The sequence below is a fragment of the Ammospiza caudacuta genome, chromosome 1 (genome assembly GCF_027887145.1).
Source record: "Ammospiza caudacuta isolate bAmmCau1 chromosome 1, bAmmCau1.pri, whole genome shotgun sequence".
In the NCBI taxonomy this organism is placed as follows: domain Eukaryota; kingdom Metazoa; phylum Chordata; class Aves; order Passeriformes; family Passerellidae; genus Ammospiza; species Ammospiza caudacuta.
Genome location: NC_080593.1, coordinates 149,627,852 through 149,649,849, shown reverse-complemented (window position 1 = coordinate 149,649,849; position 21,998 = coordinate 149,627,852). Strand labels below are relative to the sequence as shown.

Below are 21,998 nucleotides of genomic sequence, written 5' to 3'. Positions count from 1 at the left end.
GTCATCCTGGGATTCTGTGAATATTTTCTAGTTGGAATCGCCAGTAATTCTCTCAGACTTTCCTACCATCAAATTATCTTAATTTAACAGCAGAAATGATTTTTTTTTTTCCCAAAGTTATGTCACTTGAATATATAATATTCAAACTATCATTCTTTGGGAAAGAGTTTAAAAGTTAGGAAGGGAGCTAGCTGTAAGCAGCTGCAACATAGTCTCTTCTGTTATCTTCTGTGAATTTGAATAAAGTTATAAAGCCTCCAGGAAATGGACTTCAGTTCAAACCTTGAAAATCACGTCCTGAATATTGTCAGCTCAAACTTGTCTCCATGGACTGCACTTGGAGTTGTTAGTTTCAAAATTATTGGGAATGTTGATGGATAAATTTAGACAAAGAAAAGTATGATTGTCACTAGGCAAAAATATCTAAGGAAATATTGGCACAATTTATTCCATGTGGGAGCCATAAAGGACTTGCATTCCAGGCTTAGCCGTTTCTCAGCCAAGGCAGATACAGCAGCTGAAAGCAGTGTGGTAAATGCTGAAGAAAAATTCCGCTCTCCAAGTGCAAACTGGTTGAATGAGAGACAAAGCAAAGGAAAAGTTGGTGGGAAATGGAGGCACAGTGTTGCCTCCTGACTTGCCTCATGTCTCTCAAGAGATCTCAAGATCTCTCTGGAGATTCCAGTGCTTTGAGATCCCTTCCAACCCAAACCATTCTATGAGTTCCTTCCCAAGTGTGCTGTTGATTTTCAGGATTAACTTGAACAGCTGACCATAACTTTGTGCAAGATCACTGTCTGTAGTGGCTGTAAGGCCTCTTTTTGCACCATTTTTTCACTTGGGGAGGTAAAGGCATTTACACTTTTGAGTGCAGGGGAACTTTTTCAAAAAGCATATGAGCTTTTTGGATCCAGAGGATTTGGCCTATTTCAATTTCAAAGTCTTAGATGGGTTTTGTTGTGAAAGGCAGGTGGGGTTATAGATGAAAGACATTTTATCTTATGGTGATTACTCCATTTAAGAGCTCACTGCAGAACTGTGATGTATATGCAAAGTTTACCAAATAAAACCCAGACGGGTCAGAAAGAAATAAGTGATCTTTTTCTTGAGTGACCCTTAACTCAGACTGAAGGCAATGAATGGTCTTACAAGAAAACAATCCAAATAAAGAGAACAGTTAATGATACCTTTGGCACATCACAGGAAGGAAGAAAAGTAATGTAGTTTGTTGAAACCAGAGAGAAACCTAAATGGCTCCTGCCTGACCTGCCTTGGCAAAGAAGGATCAGTCTCTTGCTGATTTATATATTTATATATATTATTTATATATTTGTATCTGTGTGATACAGATGAAACCTGAAGATTTCAATTGAGTTGAGGTGCATAACAAAAAAGTAAAAAAACCCCAAAAACCTAAAACCCAACAACCCAACCAAAAAACCCACAAAAAGCAAAAAGAAAACAAACAAAAAACCACACCAAAACCAAAAATACCCCAAACAAGCAAAAACAAACCCCACCACCCCAAAAACCACAACCAAAAACCCCAAAAATAAAATTAAAAAAAAAAATCCTACAAAAAAATACAGCAGCAGATCTTGATGGAGTCTAATTGGGAAAGCAAATAAATAAGAAAAAAAAAATCTATTGTATTTTTGTGCTGAGCTGTATAGACAGCAATTAAATCACTAATCAGTCAAGAGTTGGCTGACCTAGGAAAGGAGCATTCTCATTTCTCAGCTGGATGGGAAGTTTAAAAATATCTGCTTAAAGGAGTATTCAAAGGATACAAAACAAACATAAGAACATTTTGGGTTTCAATTAAGTTTATGGCTTATGGAAGCAGTTCCTGTGGCAAAGAAGCAATATGCTTTACTTACTTAGAATCTACTTCATAATGATATTGGCTTTATTTTTAACAGAAATTGTTTCCCACCAAAAAGAAACAAAATTTTTTTTTGTGTGCATGTGGGTTAGTATTTAGGAGAATTTTTAATTTTCTCTGCCAGTCTCCATCATGCTCACTTCCTTTCTGGAGGCTGTTTTGTAATTTCTTTGCCTTGAGAAACCAGCACTGTAAATGAGAAATGTGTCCAGAGCAAGGATTGTATTGTAATTTATGGAAAGAACTTGGGTCAGGAGAGGAACATCTAATTTAGAGCACATTATGTTGCCCTGGGGACTTGTAGAGCTCTTCCACCTTTTTATGGGCAAGCAAGGACTGGATGTGTTCCTACTTTTTCTCCCATTATATATAAATATAAAATCTAGCGATCAGAATCAGAGGCCACATGGGCAGTAGGATCAGGTCTCTCATGAATGAGCAAGGGATCTGTACCGGTCCAGTGGAATGTGGAGGAAAAACTGAATGTAGAGGGATCCCTTTGCAGATGTGGGTGTGACAAACCCACCCTGAACATCTCACTCTACATTGAAGGCTGTAGAATGAAAGACCCTCAACAGCAGCAGCAGCTACAGCTGAGATATCAGGGTTCTTGTATCTCTATCCTGTATCAGGTTTCTTCTTATCTCTATTGACTCAAGATTAATCATGGAAAGGATGTGCAATACCTCATTATTGGTATTGTACACAGAGAGAAAAAATCTGTAGGACCTTGAAGCCTTTTTTGTAAGTCTGAAGCCTTTAGTGAATCCTCAGAATTTTTATATTAGAGTGGAATATTAGGAACTACATCTGCATTGGAAAAATTAGATTTTTAATAATATTTTATTAGATTTCATATTTTTTATAATTTTTTTACATTAAATGTTTTACGTATTCAATTCAAAGTAATTTACCCTCTGCATAAAGTGCAACTGGCCACAGTGCTCAAGATAAAAGTTTGGTAAATGTACAATTTCCATCCATCACCTTCTTGAACACAGGAGACACTGAAATAACACATTAGGAAGCATTTAGTTCCCAATCTATACCATTGATGGAGGACTTCAAAGTGTTACAGATACATCAGGGAAATCTTTATTTTCCACTTTGACTTTAGGTCTGGGATTTTAACTCAGATCTTTCTTTTTGAATCCATAGCTGCTGTGTTGATGAGAGGATGCCAAATATACTGTGAGACACTAAGGAAAAACTAGTGGATTAATGCAATATCTATGCTTGTCTGTAAAATACATATAGCCACACTTTTATATATGTATTTCAACTCTTACATTTCTAGACCCCTAAACATTTGGGGTTTCCCAGCTGCCAAAGCACTATGTGAACAGTGGTGAGAAAAGTGGAAGAGAATCTTCTTATTGGTAGCCAGAGGAAAAGACAAGTTGAAATGAAATTCTGGAAGTGATTTCTTCTTTCTTCTTTGTGCACCCCTCACTTACATGGGGGGTCTTGGTGGTTATAATGGGAAATAACTCTCTACCTGATGGGTGGAATGAATTAAAACCATATTTTTTTAATTTCTCTTTCATTTTTTTTTCTTTTATTAGTCTTAATTTCTTTTAGAATAGTTCTAAACTTCCTGGAAGGTCAGTACAACAGTCTGAAATTGCCAGAGTCTCGTGATGCTGAAAGAGCTATTTAGTATTTGGGGTTTTCAAAAGGCACTTCAAGTGTTCATTTGCCATATTTAGGACTGGATTATTTTTTATCCTTCAGTCTTTTTTTGTCTTTTCACATTACACAGCAAACCAGAATAATGTTGACACTGGAGACAGTTATAAAACATTTGCCTGAATGGTACAAAATGACATTTATACAAATGGACATTTATACAAATGCTCATTGGACATGAAAGTGAAGTCTCGTCTTTTTTGAGCTCATTAGGAGATATATTGTTCTCTAAATAGGTTGGAATCTCTCTTCCAGAATTTAATTTTAGCATTGGATCTATCTTTGCTCCAGTTCTTCAGTGCTAAGACCAAGAGGATTTTGTGACAAAGTTTCTTTCCTCTCTTTCACTCACTACAGCAGCACAGGGACAGTGAAGGAAAACTCAAATCACCAAGAACTCTGCTCCAGAATGTGTTAGTGGGTATTTATCAGACACAGTCATTTTCTGTCCCAAAGTCACCCCACCTAATGTGCTTGGGAGCTGTACTTTAGCTCTTTCTACTTCCACAGCTTTTTATGAATTTCTCCCATGTGTTAACACAGACATGAGTGTGACATTTACTGCTGTGTACCTAAGTCCAGATAACCAGAGAAAGGCAACCCTCTTAGAACCTGGCTTGGATGAATTTTAATCAAGGAGAAATGAAAATCTCAGTTGAAATTTGCAACAGTTACCACTATTTGATTAGTATTGATGGAGACCTATAATTAGCTCTGATTTAAGAAGGCATATGGCTGCAACAGATGGTAAAGGAAAAAAAGAAAGTTAGATAAACAGGGATATCTGCACAAGGTTTTCTGATCTTCTTTGCTTACATTTTGCAGCACAGTGCTTGCTTAGGTTCTGGAAAGATGGCCTACTCTCCATATGAGGAATACTTAGCTGTCTTAATTTTCTCTAAATATACCAAAATAGAGTGGCCTGCAAGTATCTAAGAATTGTGATAATAATAGAATATTTGAGGTAGCAAGGAAACTTAGATTTTATTTTTTTTTTTATTAGGGGTTCTAAGCAAGAGCCAGTTCTGCTTGTGAGGTTAGTGGGAATTTCAGATGGTAAAGGCCAAGGAACAGGACAGCAAATGTGTGGATGAGTGAGGGAGATGGATGCAAGAGAGAGATCTGGGTTGTATTTATGGCAGTACCAACCAGGGTGCTGTGTGTTCTAGAGATCACTCAGATTACAGGTAGGTGGATTTCAGCTAGTCCAGACTGAGGTTTTAAATGCTTGGGGGAGACTTCATTGCAGCCTTCCAGTGCTTAAAAAAAGAGAGAGAGGGAGAGAGAGAGAGAGAAATTTTTTACACAAATAGGGATAGGACAAGGCCAACAGTTTTAATCTAAAAAAGAAGAGATTTAGATTAGATGTTAGGAAGAAATACTTTCTTTCCTGTGAGGTTGGTGAGGCCCTGGCACAGGGTGCCCAGAGAAGCTGTGGCTGCCCCATCCCTGGAGATGTTCAAGTCCAGGTTGGATGGGGTTGGAGCAGCCTGATCTAGTGGAAGCTGCCCCTACCCATGGCAGGGGATTGGAGCTAGAGGATCTTTAAAATCTCTTCCAACCCAAACCATTGTGTGATTCTGTGATTATTTTATTGATGGGTTCTTTGCTTCTTTCATGCCAAGGTCGGGATTAAATCATGAGATGGTGTTTCTTGTTCAGACTCAGATGTTTATTAGTTCTTATCTGTGAGACTCACAGTCTCACAAGCTGCGAGTTCTGCAGTATTTTGCTCTAACAAAGTACCAAATGGCCACACAGCTCTCTCTACAGGGCCTTTCAAGGATAAACTGTCCAATTAAGAAATGACACCTAAATTATTTTTACTTTTAACCCAATAACCAATCACCCATGCCCTGCAATGTGGACTTTTCTGCCCTATTACAAAATACCATCCAAACCCATGAAGAAGAAGGTAAAGAAGGAGGACCAGCCACTGCCCTAAAACCTCCATTTTCGCTCAATACATATTACTATGTTCTAAAACCTTTAACTCTCAATTTCCCACCATGTGATATTACAACTTTTATTCAAACTACACACAGTTTTATCATTCAATTTTGGAAGCTTTCTCCATGGCCTCAGGTCAAATGAGTTTTCTCTTGGGGGTCAGTGCCTGACAGCACAGAAAGTCTGAAATTCTCAGCATCCAGAGCTCCAACATTTAATGATGCTCTCTCTACCTGTTTATTGTCACCCTCCCTGTTCACCCCTGATTACCTGACTGTGCAAATGCATCCAAGAGCTCTGGGGTGAGGTCACAAAGCCGGGCTCAGACTGCCTTCTGCTGGGATTTACTGACAGCTGGCTTTCCACGGAGGCAGATCCAGAGAGATCCCATGAACTGCTGACACCACATGGCTGTGTGGGCAGCAGCATAAGGTTTGTGGGCAGGAAAGTTTCAAAACGTTCACAGCTCATTCTCAAGTGAGTGCCTTGCAGCGCCCTCCCCCTGTCTGTGCACGAGTGACCTGGGAGAATGAACCCATCTGCCTTTACAGATATCATCTGCCTCTCAGATTTTCCTGTGTGGAAACACAAGTATGATATGCTTCTTGTGGCCATGAATTAGGCTGAAATACAAATGTTTAAGTGTGCACTAATATTTATAACGAAACATTTACAGTAAAGCTCTTTTTATAGCTGCAGTATCTTGATTTCCTTACATTATTGAAGAGCATCTCTTTCATGAAAGCAAAACTTAGCAGAATCCTGCTTTTCCATTTATCTGAATAGCAGCATAATAATACTGCTTTTCCCAGATAGCAAGAGACCTTCAAGAAGTTGCCAGCATTTGAGTAATTATCTAATTTCCAATGCTATAGTCATAAAGACTTTAGAGAGGCTAGATCTGAAGTTAGATCTGTTTTCCATATGGATTTTTCCTGACTGTTTAAGCACTCCTTATTTATTTTAAAACTCTGACACAGTGCTCATGAAACTGCAGAGAGCTAATTCTAGAGAAAGCTGGCTCTAAACCTGAAGCTGTCCTTCTCAAAGGCCTGGAGTTGTAATTTTATATTTAAAATAATAATTAAAAAATACTTTCTTTGTTCTCTGCCTCGCATTGGGGATAGGAAGCAATTTAATGTTTTCAGCAGCAGCGTGCAAGGACTGAATTGTCACAAGTCCTCCTTTCTCACTTTGAAAAAGTATTAATTAATAACACTTTTATGGGCTGCAGAATAGAGGACAGAGTTCAGATAAATGCTGTCTCTGCTCTTCCTTTGTTAAATTCAGAAGTTAAACTATATAAACAAAAAATATACAGAAGAATACAAGTGGTTTGTTTTCCCCTGAAATTCTCAGCATTCTGTAGCCAAGACCTACAGGCTTAATAAAAAAGTTGTGTAGGATATAAATCTCTGTGCAGGAGGTTTTAATGTGTTTCCTTTGGAGAAACAAATTTTTCATGTTTCATTTACATCTCACACTCCTGGTTGTGTGGAGAAATCTAACATTAATAAAAGTTATTCTTAGTATGATAGTAACTTTAAAACAAATCAAAGGACCAACTCCAAGGGTTTTTTCAGGTTTCTAGTGCCTGTTAGAAGAAGAGCTAGAAAGTAATGTGAAGTGAGGTAATGAAATTTTAGCTTTCCTTTTCTAACCTCTCCAAAACAAACTCACTCATGGCTTTCAAGGCGTCCCCTCCTATCAGAGGAGAATTCCCTCCTGCACTGGTTCTTTGATAAGGGCCATGCCACAAGGAATTTATGTTTTGAAGCCTTGAAAAAATAAATATGAACAGACCTCCATGACTTCTCAAAGATTAATACTTCTGGGCAAATCTGGGTTTGCATACTGGATTGCTTACCATCCTTTAAAAGGTTGTTGGTTGACATTGATTCCAGTTTTCTTTGGCAGGTAGAGACATCATGAGGAAGCACAATCAAAAATGTAATTATGGAAAGATTCTAGCTGGTGAGATTGGAGCACTCCAGCCACTGACACAGCAAACACAACACAGAGGGCACAAGGACCAGCCAGTCCTATTCTCTGCAAACAGCAAGGGCTCATGTGGCCCTGGTGGCTCTGGGGAAATAATTTATCTCAAATCTCATCAAGCTACACCATGACTTTGCCATTTCAGAGTCTCTCCTTGGCTGAAATCAGAGGTTGAGATATGCATGTGTCATTGTTTGCTCCATGGGAGAGTTATTGACCTCCAACAATCGTGAAACTTCTCAAACTATTTTTACAGCAGTTAAAAAATGAGTATAGGAGTGACTAAATAAAAGAATTTTAAATGAAAGTGATATAATTTAGGCATGATGAAAGCAGAGAAAGAATGCTATAAATGCTCGGAGTTGAAAAATGTATAGTTTGGATTTCCTGGAGTGAACAGTTGGGATAATTGACCATTGGAGTTTGGGAGAAGGTGTGTGCATTAGGATCTTAGAAATTTCAAGAATATTACCACCACCTTCCATAACTTTTCCCTAGAAATGTTTCCCTCTCCTCACATGAATGGGAGTGGTGGTGTGAGCGTTCTCTTGGGGAAATTACACAAATGAGAATATTTGAAAAGCGGCAAAATTTGAGTCCCTATCACACTTTGCACCAGATGAGGGACACTGCCAGTCTGTCCAGCAACACTTCCTGTGTTTCTGAACTTCAGTTTCAGTGAACAGAAGTTCAGCATTCAGAAAACACTTTCAGTGCTTTCAATGAGAAATGCCAATTGCTCTGGCATATCACACTCCTTGAAAACACAAATAGCACAACAGTCAAGAGAAGATGATTTCATTATCTACTTTATCAAATTATACCTACAGCCAACAACAAAGCTGTGGTTAAGTGGGTTTGATAAGGGGGTTTGAATGGGGTTTGCCACATGTCTCTGTACAAGGCTAAGGTTTCTGGTGGTGTCCCTTCCCTTCCCTTCCCTTCCCTTCCCTTCCCTTCCCTTCCCTTCCCTTCCCTTCCCTTCCCTTCCCTTCCCTTCCCTTCCCTTCCCTTCCCTTCCCTTCCCTTCCCTTCCCCTCCCACCCCAACCCACCTCAGTGCCTTTTTCCTGGCAGTGATTAGAATTCTATGGTTTTTACTCTCACTAAATTAAGTTTTAAATACGTAAAAAAATTGTTTACAGGTCACCTATCCATCAATTTCTGTCTTATAAGATTATGTGGAGAAAATTTTTCAAGGGCCTCCAGGATATAACTAACCTCTCTCTGAATCTTTGAAGAGATGAGTAATTTCTGTATGATGTGCTGCAATAATATTTAGAAACCTCCATCTATAGAAACACCCAGATGGGAAAGTTGGGTAGACTGGAGTGTATCTGGGGACACTTGGAAGATGGGAGAGAGGGAAAGCAGGACATGCTACAGTGACTGGTCTGTGCCAGCACCCTCTGCATGAAATCATCCATAAGTGCAAAGAGCCTTTTCCCCCTTCCTTTTTAAAAATGCCATTGTCCAATAGCTGTGGAGGAATTTCTAGGAGTGATGGTGGGATGGCATGGAAGGAATAGTAAGAGAGGATGCTTAAAAAGGCTTTTCTCATTCTCTGAATGCCTGTGGAGCACAGCTCTCCTCTTCATACTTGCCATGGCTCTCACAGCCCTGAAAGCTCTTTCACTTTCCAGATAAACTGAAGAACTGTTCAACCCAAAGATAATAAGCAGTAAATTGAATAGACACTTAGGAAGGAAATCAGGAGTCTTTCTAGCATAAGGAATACTGCACATGTCTCAAATCTCCTGACAGGGAAATTTACTGATCAAAAATTCATTACCACAGAATTAAACTTTCTTTTTTGAATTCACCACAGCTGAAGCCTTTGAAAGTGTGGAATAAATACAGGACAGTAAAATTTTAGCTCCAGATCTCCCCTGGGAGTGGGAGTTCCCAGCAGTTTCCAGACAGTGTGTCTGTCTCCTTTGGGTTTCCTGTGGCTGCTGGAATTTTTGAACAGCTGAGACTGTACTAGAAAGAGATGTGGGAAAACTCAATGGTTCAATCTTCTCTCCCACACCCTCCTGTGCTTTGTGCCAAAGGACAGAGGCCCTTGTGTGAGCACAGGGATGCATCTGCTGTCTCTCCTGAACAGGGGCTACACCTGCTGTGTCTCCTGCCAGCACTCTCTCTGAACAGTGGCAGCTGTGACAAATGCCAACCTCAGTGCCACTGCCTGCCAGCAGACACACCTGGGGTTTAGAGACACAGGGTTTCAGAAGGAATCCCAGGAACTAGGGGAAGCTTGGGAAAGGTTCCTGGATTATGATGTTTTAGTAGACCAATGAAGGATCTGTTTGGAGTAGTAACTGCTTCTAGTTAGTGCAAGAAGCTCCAGCAGAGTGAGGTAGCCTGGTCCCTGCCTGTACCTGAAGCACAGAACACACCAGCAGGTGCTGCAGCCTGAAGGAAAATATCTGTGAGATGTTGTCATTCCACTTTGGTTTGAGAGGATCCCTGCATTGCTGTCAGCACTGCCAAGTTCTCCTCTGAGGAAATCCCTGTTGCAACTTTAGGTTGTTCTCCAAGAGAGGGAGAAGCCACCGGTGGCCACTTAAGTAGGCAGGGATGGATGTGTTTAGGGAAGATCAGTGACTTACCTGCTGTAGTTCTCTGCCAGCTGTCTGCAAAGGAGGTCTACCTGCTTAAAACTGAGAGATTTTTGGCCCTGTAACCTCATACTCTTATTTGAGGCAGCCCCAAACACTGTGGCATGACATTGACTTTGACGTTTCCAACAAAAGAAATGATTCCTGATGCCACCTTGCAAATCCAGCTCCTAAAGCAATTACACATGAGGAGTGGTCTGCTCAGGAGTGTGTTTGAAAAGAAAATGAGATTAAACTTTCTATCCAAGAAGAGTGCCAGTATATCAATATCCAAATCAAATAACATAAAGTTTCCTTTGTCTGCCAGCTAGGAGTAAGAATGCATTATACCTCTAATATGATTTTTGCAGTGTCTGTAATATCATGAGGTTTAAATTAAAATAAATATGACTGCATGCTTTTGAAGAGCTAATCAGGCTGAAACATTTTAGCCTTATTGGTGCAGCACATGAAAATAAAAATGTATTTATCTAGGCTGCCTGGATTCATGGATAACTAGTGTGCAGGTTGGGTGGTGGGAAGAGAATAGCAGGATTAAATACTTGGGTGTGCTTGATGGAAATCAGTAATAGGAAAATTATTTGAATGTAACCTGGATGACAGAACTATGGTTCTGCTAATTATTTAGATCAAGTTTTATTGGTCTTATTGTCATTTAGTCAATTCTGCCTCAAATGATTTTTTATTTTTTGATATATTTCAGTGTCCATGCTATTCCAGTTCCAGCAGACTGGCACCACTAAACTAATTTTTATAATGACAAAGCCCCATTCACTGTCTACTTTTCTTCAGTACCTGTTTTATTTGGGTTTTTTAAAGTCCTTTCTGTTATTTTATTTTTATATAACCAAACTTGACCTCATAAAATATTTAATCCAGTCAGTCTTGACTCACTGACCTATGATAGCAAATTATATACAAATCTCAGCAGAATAAACCTGTCCTGATTTGAAACTCTTGACAAAACAGCAGACCCTGGACTTTTATCTTACCACAGCTTCTGGTGCCAGAACAATTCTGCAAAGGGGCAAATTCCAAGAAGTACCTTCTGAAAAAAATGGTACTTTCTAAAAAGGATTGCCTTCTGATTTTTTGATGATGATCACACATCTGTCTCTCTCTGAAGGACTAATCCTGGTACACCTTTTTAAGCACTCCTTCTCAGCAATTCCAAAATACCATTTGCTAAAGGACTTCATTTCAAAAGCTCAGAGTCCTCCAGGACTGAGTGCTGGAAGGGGACAAAACCAAGTCTGAGTAAATTTTGCAACCTGTTGTTGCTCTGGGGCTACAGAAGTAGAATTAGCAGGGGATTCTGATTACCAGCCAAGACAAACCTTGAAAGTTCCTAACTCTGGTGCCCAGTTGCTCATTTAAAAGCCACACTGTCATGGCAGGCTCCTCGGGAAGGCATTCACTGTAGTACAGTGAATGTTCCCTCCAATGTGAGTTTGTATAACTCAGCAAGCCACAGGGTTTTTTTCCTCTTACTGAAAAGGGAATTGCTCAAAAAGCAGTTGACTTGAAGCAAAAATTTTCTGCAGTATAAAGCATTCATGTTTTTTTAATTATATCCTAAATTCTATAGGCTCCATTGTAACCAAAACAAAATACACACACTGGAGGCACCTGAGTTAGAAAGGATAAATCCCACCTCACTTTATGTGATGTTTATTTGTGATCATTTGATACATCAGCACACAGGTGATGCTACTGGCTGAATTTGATGTGGAGGAGCTTAGAGCTTTGATTTATTCAATTATTTTTACTAAATTGGCATCTCTCACACATGCCAAAGACCTGAAGGATTACATGGGCATCTTGAAAAAAAGACTATATTTATATGTTTCTGTATTTTAAGATGCCTCTACACTTCCAGTTTCGATATGCAAGATCTGCTATTGGCTATTTTCCCCCCTCCCATGTAGTAACTTCTGGGAGCACCAGGCATCTCTGGTAGAAAAAGAAAAATCCCTCTTCTGAAAGATGGCCATTGCAAATAAAAGATGAAGTTTCACAGGTGAACTCCCACAGTTGTCATGCTGGGTGCACCAAATTGAGCATTTGACGCTTTATTAGAAATAAATTTAATAGGATAAGTGCTGTCACAGGATCAATTATTCTCACTTTGAAATCCAGCCTGCCTACCGTTTAACATTTGTTTTCTTTAAATATCATGTCTGTGAACCTGCAACCCACAATAACAGCCTGCTCTACTACCATTAATTATTGAGAATGCAAGTGTTTAATTACAAGTACTACTTAGGTAACCCTGGAGTGAAGTCATAGGATGCAAATTAATCTCCCTGCTGAAATCACACTAGGAGTTTGTCTGTGTTTTGTGCAGGTGATTCCAGCCTTTGCTCGACCTGCGTTCACGAAAACAATGTTTACAGCAGAATATTTCAGATTTTGTACAGAAATGAAGAGATCATCCTTAATGAGACCATGAACTTCAGAGTGCACCTGCTTCTGGATGGTGAAAGGGTGAGTTATTTTGGGATGCACATCAAAACCAGCAGGGCTGGGATTTCTCTCACTTGACTTCAGGTGTGCATTGCACAGGTATCTCCATTTCAGAAGAAGTCCATGTGCTGCCAGAGTGAATACAGCTGCTGGAGTGAAAGGCACAGTTTATCTGACCAATGCACCAGCAGCTGAATTGGGAGGAGACTGATGGTCCTGTACCCATAAATACCTGTGATTTATTTGTTTGTACATGCTGACACTGTAAAACTCTACATGAGGTCAGAGAGACCCTCTGCATTGTGCCTGTTTGTGAGGAGCAGGCTACACCTTGGATTTCCAGTGGAATAAGATGCTGACATACTCTGGTAAATCTGAATATCAGAAACTCAAGTGTCTCAACCATAATTTGTCATTTGTGCACTGGATCACTCACTTAGCACAGCTGTGCTCATCAGCCCCACCTGAGAAAAGTGGGAGACTGCTGCTTCTTTCCAGGACCAGCTACTATTATTATTACTCCATTATTATCACTCTCTTCTCCTCCTCTCTCTTGTGACTGAAATTTCCTACAGCTCCTCAGCCCTTTTCCATCCTTCAGAGGTCTCCTGGCCTTTTTCCTTGGTGCTCCTGACTGCAGGAGCCCTTGGGAGACCTGCTGGAGCTTTCCCTTCCTTGGAGTCCATGTACAACCCTTTTGCTTTCTGAGGTACCTCAGCAACAGCTGTCCACCCTGAGATCCTTCTCCCCTTTTTCCATCCACTCCTTCAGCCAACAGGAGCACTCACACAAGGTAAAAACACAATCTGGGACACCCAGCTTGTAGAGCACCTTTGGTTTAATCCTACTGGTGTGAAACCAAAGGCTTCCAGCAGCAATTCCTGTTCCCAGGAGCTACAAGGGTGGAGCAATCTTCGTTCATGGACAGCACTGTTTTGCTGAAATTTTAAACAGGAAGGGGAGAGAGTGTCACAGCAGAATGGCATTCAGGCATGTCCCATGTGCCATCACTGTGCTTTGCCAGCCCAAGGATTGGTACAAAATTTATGGCATCGGTACTTGCCCTCGGTGCTGGCAAGAGACAGGACACCCGCATCTTTGCCAAGTCAGCTTGTCATCAAAAGGAGGCACTATGAGTTACAGAGCCAGTGTAAATCATGTGCTATGTGTTGAACTCAGGGCCAGAGACACTCACCTGTCCTTTGCATAATTTCCTATTTGATCATAATGAGATTTAAAATGTCTTTTTTGTCCTATTTCAAAGCATATATATATACATATATGTGTGTGTGTGTGTGTGTGTGTGTGTATGTATTTATATGTGTGTGTGTGTGTGTGTGTGTGTGTGTGTTATACAGAGATCTAAATTAAAACAGCTTGAGAACCCAATTTAAGGTTAACATGCTTCCTTTTCTCTCCCACTTTCCTCTTGCTGTTTTGGTTTGGTTTGATTTCTTTTTTTAATGATGTCAATTTTAGTGTCGTCAGTTTATTCCTCCCTAGAATTGTTGGTTTGTGCTTATGTGAAAAATTACTAAATGCAAGTCTATCAATATTTGCTAGGAAAATGTCCCAGCATGCTTTATCCAATATTAATTTTATCCTTCCTCTGTGGGGTACATCTGACTAAATATCACTCCCCTCAAATTACAGCAGTTTCCACTGTATTGAGCAGGGATGATTTCTGATGATTTTTGCATTATTATTCAGAAAAGTTGTGCACCTCATGAAATGGAAAATAAAAAATAACCCACAAGATGCCTCACAGCTAAATGTCATTGTGACTTTTGATGTGCTGCATGCAGCACCACATGGCTTTTCACAGGAGATTCCCTGGAAAGAGGTCAGCTGCCCAATTCTGTACTTACAGAGTGGATTTGCACAGATAAACTCATTTTTTCTGTGTGGCAAAGTAACTTTGGGTTTTCATCACTGTAGAATAAGAGGATAAACAGGTCTGTTGTTCCAGATGAGTTGCTAAAGGCACTCTAAAGAATCAAATAGAAAAAAAAATCTATAAAAATTTTTTGTGCATTGAGCAGATTAGCACAATTCACTTTGTTTAATGCTTTTAGGTTTCTTTTTTCTGCTTTGCTGTCTTGTCCTCCACAGCTTTCCAAATTTGATATAAATGTGGGAGAGACTGAAGTATGCCACTACTACATCCACAACTATTCAGAGACAGTTTTGTATCTTTGTCACATAATCTCCTGTGTTGGATGAAATCCTTGCAATGTGGTGTTGGCAAGTCAGCTAGAGATTTTTCAAGTGTTTTAAATATCATCTGTGTTCATAACTCTTAATTTATTTAGCACACAACAGATGTGATTCCTTTTTTTGTGCCTCTTGTGTGCTATGGTGATTTTTCTTGGTTCGGGTGAAGGTTCTGTTCACTGTTTTTGTCTGTGGATGGAAGTTATGATAAATAGACAAAAGAGTTAGTCTGGGTAATGCAAGAATTGAGTTCATATACTCCATGCAGTTTGTGCTGTCAGAGCTGGAATTATCCAATATTATATTTGGGGAGCATTGTTCTTCCTGGTGCTCAGGTAGTTTTGCTGATGAGATGTTTTGCTGACAGAAACTCAGACAAAAAAACCCCCAGACAAACAAAATGACCAAACAACAAAACCAACATGTATGTCCAAATTAGATTATTTGCCTTTTGTTTTTAATTCTTCCCCTCCTCCTCTAGCATAACCCTAGATACACTTAAATATGTAAATACTTTTTTTTTTCTTTTTTGCCTGGTATTAAACAGAAGGAAGCCCTATTATTTGCCTAGAAGTGGCACTGAACATGAATTCCACCATATAAATGGTTCTTTAAACTCTTTAGTTTATTTGATGTCTTTTTCTATATTGTCCCAGTATACAGCCTTTTTTGAATTCAAAGGAAACAATATTGCAGGGCTGGAGCAGAATTTATTGCTACAAAGAACTCAAATTTATTTTCATAGGCTTTTGCTTTTTTTTTTTTATTAGAGAAGAAGCTTTGCCTCTCATCCTGCAGTAGAATAGATAACTGGTCTGGTTTCTTTCTTGCTGGCCCTGTTGAGGGAAAATTTAGAAGCAGGGCGAGAAAAGAGTGAGGCAAGCTGGAATAAGACAGTAAATTACATTTTGTATTTTCCAGAGAAATTTAAGTGATCTGGGACATGCAGATCATTCACTTTGACACTCTGGCTAAATGGTTAAATATTAGGGAGGGAAAAAGGAAACCATTACCTCTGTAGTGGGAACTTTGATCGGTTTTATGTGGGATGATCTTGGTTTGAAAAGACAGGTGTATGGAAAATGTAAACACCCTCACTCTGAATTATCATGATTTTGGAATTAAAAGGCACTCACGCAAAGATATGGGAATAGGAAAAACAGTTCTTTACTAGGAAAACTTAAAAAAAATACAAATGTAATAGTACAAACAAAAAAATCTGTTGACAGTCAGAATATGACTTGACACCCTGTATGTCAGGGTGGTGGCAGCAGTCCCATTAGATGGTGGCTCAGCCCTCCTGCAGTGCCAGCTGTGGTTCTGTTGGAGCAGTGATCCTGGAGAAGGCTGGAGTTTTCCTCTGAAGGTCCAGAAGTGCTGTAGATGGGTCTGATCTTCCTCCAATGGACTCCAATGGAGAAGAAAACTGCTTGTCTGGGAATCCGGTAGAGAAGGCTGCGGTGGTATTCCAAACCCCAGATTATATCCAGGCAGGAATGCTTGGCTTCTCCCCCTGGGCAGAGCATCTTCCAAAGGGATGATGGAATTTTATCAGCCATGCTGTGGCACTCACTGGCCCATTAACAGAAGAGATGTCCTGGAGGGAGGATTGGTTGTGGAAGGGATAAAGAAAAACTGCCCAATTAACAGAAGATAACTGCCCCACTTCTAACACATAGGAATAGAATACCCCTGTTTCCAACCTGAGAGAGGGGTTTTGCCCTATTCTGATCAGTCTGATTTCAATACAGTTTTGGGATTAAAAATATCTAATTTATGCAGTTTACTGCATGACCCCATGCAGTGAAGAGCGTCTCATGGTCTCTCAGGCATCTGCTCACTGCCTCAAGGTGTTTGGGGCAAGTGTCACCAGATACTGAACTTGTTTGGAGCACACACTCAGATCTCAGGGGCTGTTGCAGGTGCTCAGCAGGGCTGGGCACAGACCCAAAATTTCATCCCCTTTATTTGGAGGAGGAGGAGGAGGTTTACTTTGTCTGAAGCACTGTACTGAATTCCTAGTTGGAATTCATAGTTTAGCTTCAGTAATGATTACTTGTTTTGCCACTGCAACTGTGATTTTTAGTGATAGCAACTCATTAAAAGGGAAAAAGGTTGTGATTTTTTGTGGGTTTTTTGTGGTTTGTTTCTGTTTTTGTTTTTTTTTTTTTTTTAATGAAAGGCATACTTCCAGGTATTTTGAGGCAATCACAAAAGAGAAAGCACATGTTCAGTATATAGAAGTGGGAATTTTCCCTTCACATCTCTATGCCTGTGGCCATGCTAGAAGAAATACCATATTACTTCAGAAGGAATTAAATTTAACATCTTTCAGAATTTCTTGAAAGCACAACCAATCCTTGAATCTCAATTTTTTTACCAAACAGGAAAAGATTGTACATTGTCAATGCAGTTTCACCTTTGGGAAACCTGCCTGACCATGGTTTATGTTATTTATTTTATGAATCCTATCTGTCAGAGCAGGGTAGATGCCTCTGATGTTGCCTTCAGTGCATTTTTACTGTAGTCTCTGCTCTGTTGTTAAGAAGATGATGATCACTTCTGGAAAGCAGAGTTCATCTTGCCTGTTTTGAGCCATCTAAAATGCAAAGGTATCTAGACCAAGATATTTCTCTAAGCTCTACCTATTGTCATTGGGAAAGAGACAGGCACTAATAGAAAGTAATTGTCATTCTCCAGTGGGTACCTCAGGATGGAGCAGGTCACTCTCTGCCTCTACTTGCTGCTTTCCACTGACATAAGATAGAACACATATATCTCACCTTTTTGTGGCAAAAAAGTGTTGTATTTATAGTATCACACCCCAGTGAATAACTTCAATTTTCTACATTTATTTCTGTGCACCTCCTGCTGTGTTCTGTCAGCTATAAAGGATGTTTACATTCACAGAAAACAACTATTTTGGTTATAAAATGTGTAAATTTTTTTGTTCATATGTCTATTTAAGTTGTTAAAAATTAATTTTTTCATTCTACTAAACATATTTTTCTTGGGGAAGAATTGACATTTCAAAGGAGTGATTAAAAAAGTGCTGGACAGCTTAATCCTCTTCTATTCTAATTTATTTATTTCCATTGATTGCAGTTGTTTTAACTGTGCCAAGCTGAGATGTGCTATCCAATTTATTTCCTTCCCAGTGAAGGTAATGAACTACTAGCTCTAGCACTGTCTCCAAAAATCCAATAAAAATATTTTATTGACAATAAAAGATGGGTAATTTTACTGGTGGGACATGTTATATGAGTTAGAATGGAGCTACCAGTGAACCACACGATTTCTTCAGTAGTTTTGGTGAGCAGAATCCTTCCACATGCAGACACCCTCAGCTATGTACAAGTTAAACCTCTGTTTTAGTTTATAAAACAACCAAGGCCTTTGAGTTTTGGAAAGAAAGTGGTCTACATGAGAATAAATGGCAAAATACCTCCATTAATCTGCTAGGGGCCTGAAAGAGTGACTGTGGCCCAGGAAAGCCTTCATTTGCTGAGACATAAACTCAAAGATCAATGATGAGTGATCACAAATTTCCAGAATTATTTGAGCCACTTCTGAATGTTTTAAGCTGTAAAATTTGAAATTTTTATTAGTTACAGGTAGGTGATCACACAGATTTGTGGCTGTTTCTCGTCCAGGAAAACCTGGTCCTTGCCTTTTTTGCAGCTGATAAGATGAACCAAATAAAGGCTCACTCAGTGAGGGAAAGCAGCCTCAGAAATGCTTTTCTTGATCTTGGTGTGCAAGAGCAAGGATCCAATAAATGCAGAGCTTGATGTTCTCTGGTTCCTCTTGTCTGGAGTGATTTTTTTGACATGCCACGGCACCTGGTGGCAGAAAACGCCTCTGACTGCTCTGGTTCCCTCTGACTCCTTCAGCAATTACCTCGACTCACTGTCACATTTGCTTCTCTCTGTCTCTGTGCTGTCATGCTGCTGTTGCCATGTGGTTTTGCCTTTGCTCTTATCAGACAAACCCACCCACCTTTGCCTTGTGTGTTGTAGGTGCCAGCTTACAAAGGTAACCTTGTCTCTCTCTTTTTGCAGGTGGAAGATGCATTGAATGAGGCAGATTTTCAGCTCAAGCTGGACCTGCACTTTACTGATAGTGACCAACAGTAAGTGCTGGTTTAAAGCTCAGTTGGTAATGTGGGGGTCTGTTCAACCAGAAAATTACTTTGATGAAATGAGTCCTTTTTAAAAAAGGAGAGCTTTGATAAGGCTCCCATTTGCCTTAGTGTTGAAGCTTTCCTGTTTCTCCCCTCTGTATTTGAAGTGTGGATCTCATATTCCTGTTAAAGGGAGAACAGTTTTTTCTCCTTGAAGTGTAAGTTTCTCAAAGGTTTTAAGTGTTGGTCTATCTGTGTTGCTGCTAAGGGGAATATCATAATCGACCTCCATATGGTCAGGGTCTGTGACTCAGGAATGCATTTATCTCAGGAGGCAATGAATTATTTTCTGGCTTAAGACAGGAGTTATGAACATGCTAAGCACTTTTCTTCTATTTAGTAAATAGCCTCTACATTTTAGGAGGAAGTAGTTTTCCTATTGAATTTTATTTCCTCTAACTGAATTTGATTCTGTAATCTTAGGTGAAGTAGGAGTAGCATGCCTTCCTGAGACATAGCAGGAAGTGTGATCCCAGATGTTTTTGAGCCTCCCTGAATCTGGGAAATGTTCCATTGACTTGAGTAGCATTTATGGGGAGTGGGAGGGGATGCAGAGAAATCATCTGAGCTGTGTTTCATGCTGAGACTGTCCCTGTGAGATTTTGTTCAAACCCACAGAGTACACAAACAAATTTCAAGCACATATTTCTGTTACCTTCAAGATGCAAAAAGAGAAAATTTGTTCTCTCAGGCAGGGGGGACTTAACTATCAGTGCTTATGGGTCTTAAAGAGAGAATAAAGCAAACATTAAGTTACAGCCAAAAATAAAAAGAACTGAAACATTTAGGTTATGGAATTGTGTTCTAGACCCTACACCTAATTTCTGTTATCACCTGAAAGATTAGTTTGATTTACTAGAAACAAAAGTCGTGATTCTTTAGAAAATTATATACTGCAAATATCATTGAAACGTTTCTTGGAACTAACCATGCACCACTCAACCATCTATTCCTAGGTTTTCTGAGCTCTGGGAAACAATTATCTTCAGAAGTGTCTTTAATGCCTTAAAATAATTCCTCTTTAGAAGTTTCACTTGCATTGGGAGGATCTGTTTTGGCATGCTCCACGTTTACAGCTCAGTCTCTTGTCCTGTAGATGACTCAAATGTCATGTGGTTGACTGCACGCTAGGATAGTTATTCTGGAATAGTTATAAACAAACTTTTAATTAAAGTATTGACTTTTATTTACTGAAAAAACCCAAAGAAAGAAAGCAACCCAAAACCCAGAGAAGCTAATCCAACTTGTACTGTTTCTCTGCAGTTACGTCAATTTCTCTTTTGAATTTTGGCCTCTTCCAAAAAGGTTTTTTTTAGATTGACAATCTGGAAAGGTACTCTGAATATTTTCAGCTGTCTGACACAGGACTGCTTCTAACTCTCACAGATTGCCTGAGTTGATTGTTCTTACACAGAAGAACACAAGTATTGTATTTGCTGGGAAATGTCCTGATGAAGGCTGGAATGATGAACCTGACTCCATGTTCTCAGAAGGCTAATTTATTACTTTTTGATACTATATTATATTAAAGAATACTATACTATACTAAATAATACAGCAAGGATACTTACTAAAATGCTAAAAAGATAATAATGAAAAACTCGTGACTCTTTCCAGAGTCCTGATTGGCCAAAGAGTCAAAACAACTCACACCAGAATCCAATGAAACAATCACCTGTGGGTAAACAATTTCCAAACACATTCCACATCATCAAAATAGAGGAGAAGCAAATGAGATAAGAATTGTTTTCCTTTTCTCTGAGGCTTCTAGCTTCCCAGGAGAAAAATCCTGGGCAGAGGGATTTTTTCAGAGAATGTGAGTGCCACACACAAGCAGTGTGGTGTACCATCTATAAACACTCAAATAAACTGAACAGTTTGCTAAATGCATTTGCTTCTGCTATTTAGATCTTGATGTACCTACTAGTGCATATCTGGACATCAAGGGCACTCACCAGGGAAAACCAGAACTGTGTCACATCTGTTCTTCTTGTATACTGTATATTCATATATAACTCTGCATATGTTCTTTATGTTTTTTGTATTTCTATTTATATTAATTACATCTACACTAGTATTAATATTTAAGTTTGGCACGAGCGCAGCACAAGATGCTCTTCAGTTACGTTAACACTTACGAAGCTGGGGAGTGATAAAATTTCTCCTCAAGCCATCTCTGTCTGTTGCCTCTAGCACTGTACCAGCTCAGCCTTTCACTGACCCCTGCCAACCCCTTTCCCTTGCAGGCTGAGGGACGTGCCAGCCATCCCCATGATCAGCAGCCGCACTCTGTGCCTGCACTTCCACCCCCGCCGGGGGCTGCACCACCACGTTCCCGTCATGTTCGACTACTTCCACCTGTCCGTGGTCTCCGTCACGGTGCACGCCTCCCTGGTGGCTCTGCACCAGCCTCTGATCAGGTAATGGGCACAGGAATACCTGTGGGAAGTCAGGGCAGCTTCCTCTGCTGGGTTGTCTCATACAGTTTGCTCACTGGATGGGAAAAGTAGAGAGGATAATTTAATTTAAAGGCTTTTTTTTGGTCCTGGGATGAAAGGCTGGAGATTGGGGTTTAGAACAAAACTGTGACACAGGCCTCTTCCCTTGGTAAGACACTGGAGGTCTAGTCAAAAAATAAAATTTTTGGAAATGTTGCCCGATTGATAAATGACACAAAACTCAGATAAGTTTTGTGGGTGCTTTATTAAGGGCCCGGGGAACTGGGGGACTCGCGTCCCAAAGTCCAAGCCCCCAAATTCACGTATGGGTGCTTCCCTCTTATACATACGATTCACAACAAAGTTTCCAAGAAACAGTTCCCTGTTCCCCTTGCCTGGTCACAGACCCCTTGTGATACATTCCTTGGTTCACAAACAGATCATTAATCCTCTGCTTATCTTATTCTAAGAGCATTGTATGCTGTCTCTAGACAGGTTAGCATTCTTACTTTCTTGCACTAGTTTAATTATTTATTAAATCTCTAAGACTACCTG

At 39.7% G+C, this 21,998-nt stretch overlaps 1 protein-coding gene across 1 annotated transcript in view; it reads left to right on the top strand.

The window, feature by feature from the left end:
* The window catches only part of FAM135B (family with sequence similarity 135 member B), a 134,677-nt gene that overhangs the window by 45,003 nt on the left and 67,676 nt on the right, over window positions 1-21,998 (top strand). Inside the window, exons 3-5 of the mRNA XM_058811419.1 lie at window positions 12,490-12,629; window positions 18,884-18,954; window positions 21,252-21,425. Of these exons, the coding sequence (XP_058667402.1) occupies window positions 12,490-12,629; window positions 18,884-18,954; window positions 21,252-21,425 (385 nt within the window). The remainder of the gene's footprint in view (window positions 1-12,489; window positions 12,630-18,883; window positions 18,955-21,251; window positions 21,426-21,998) is intronic.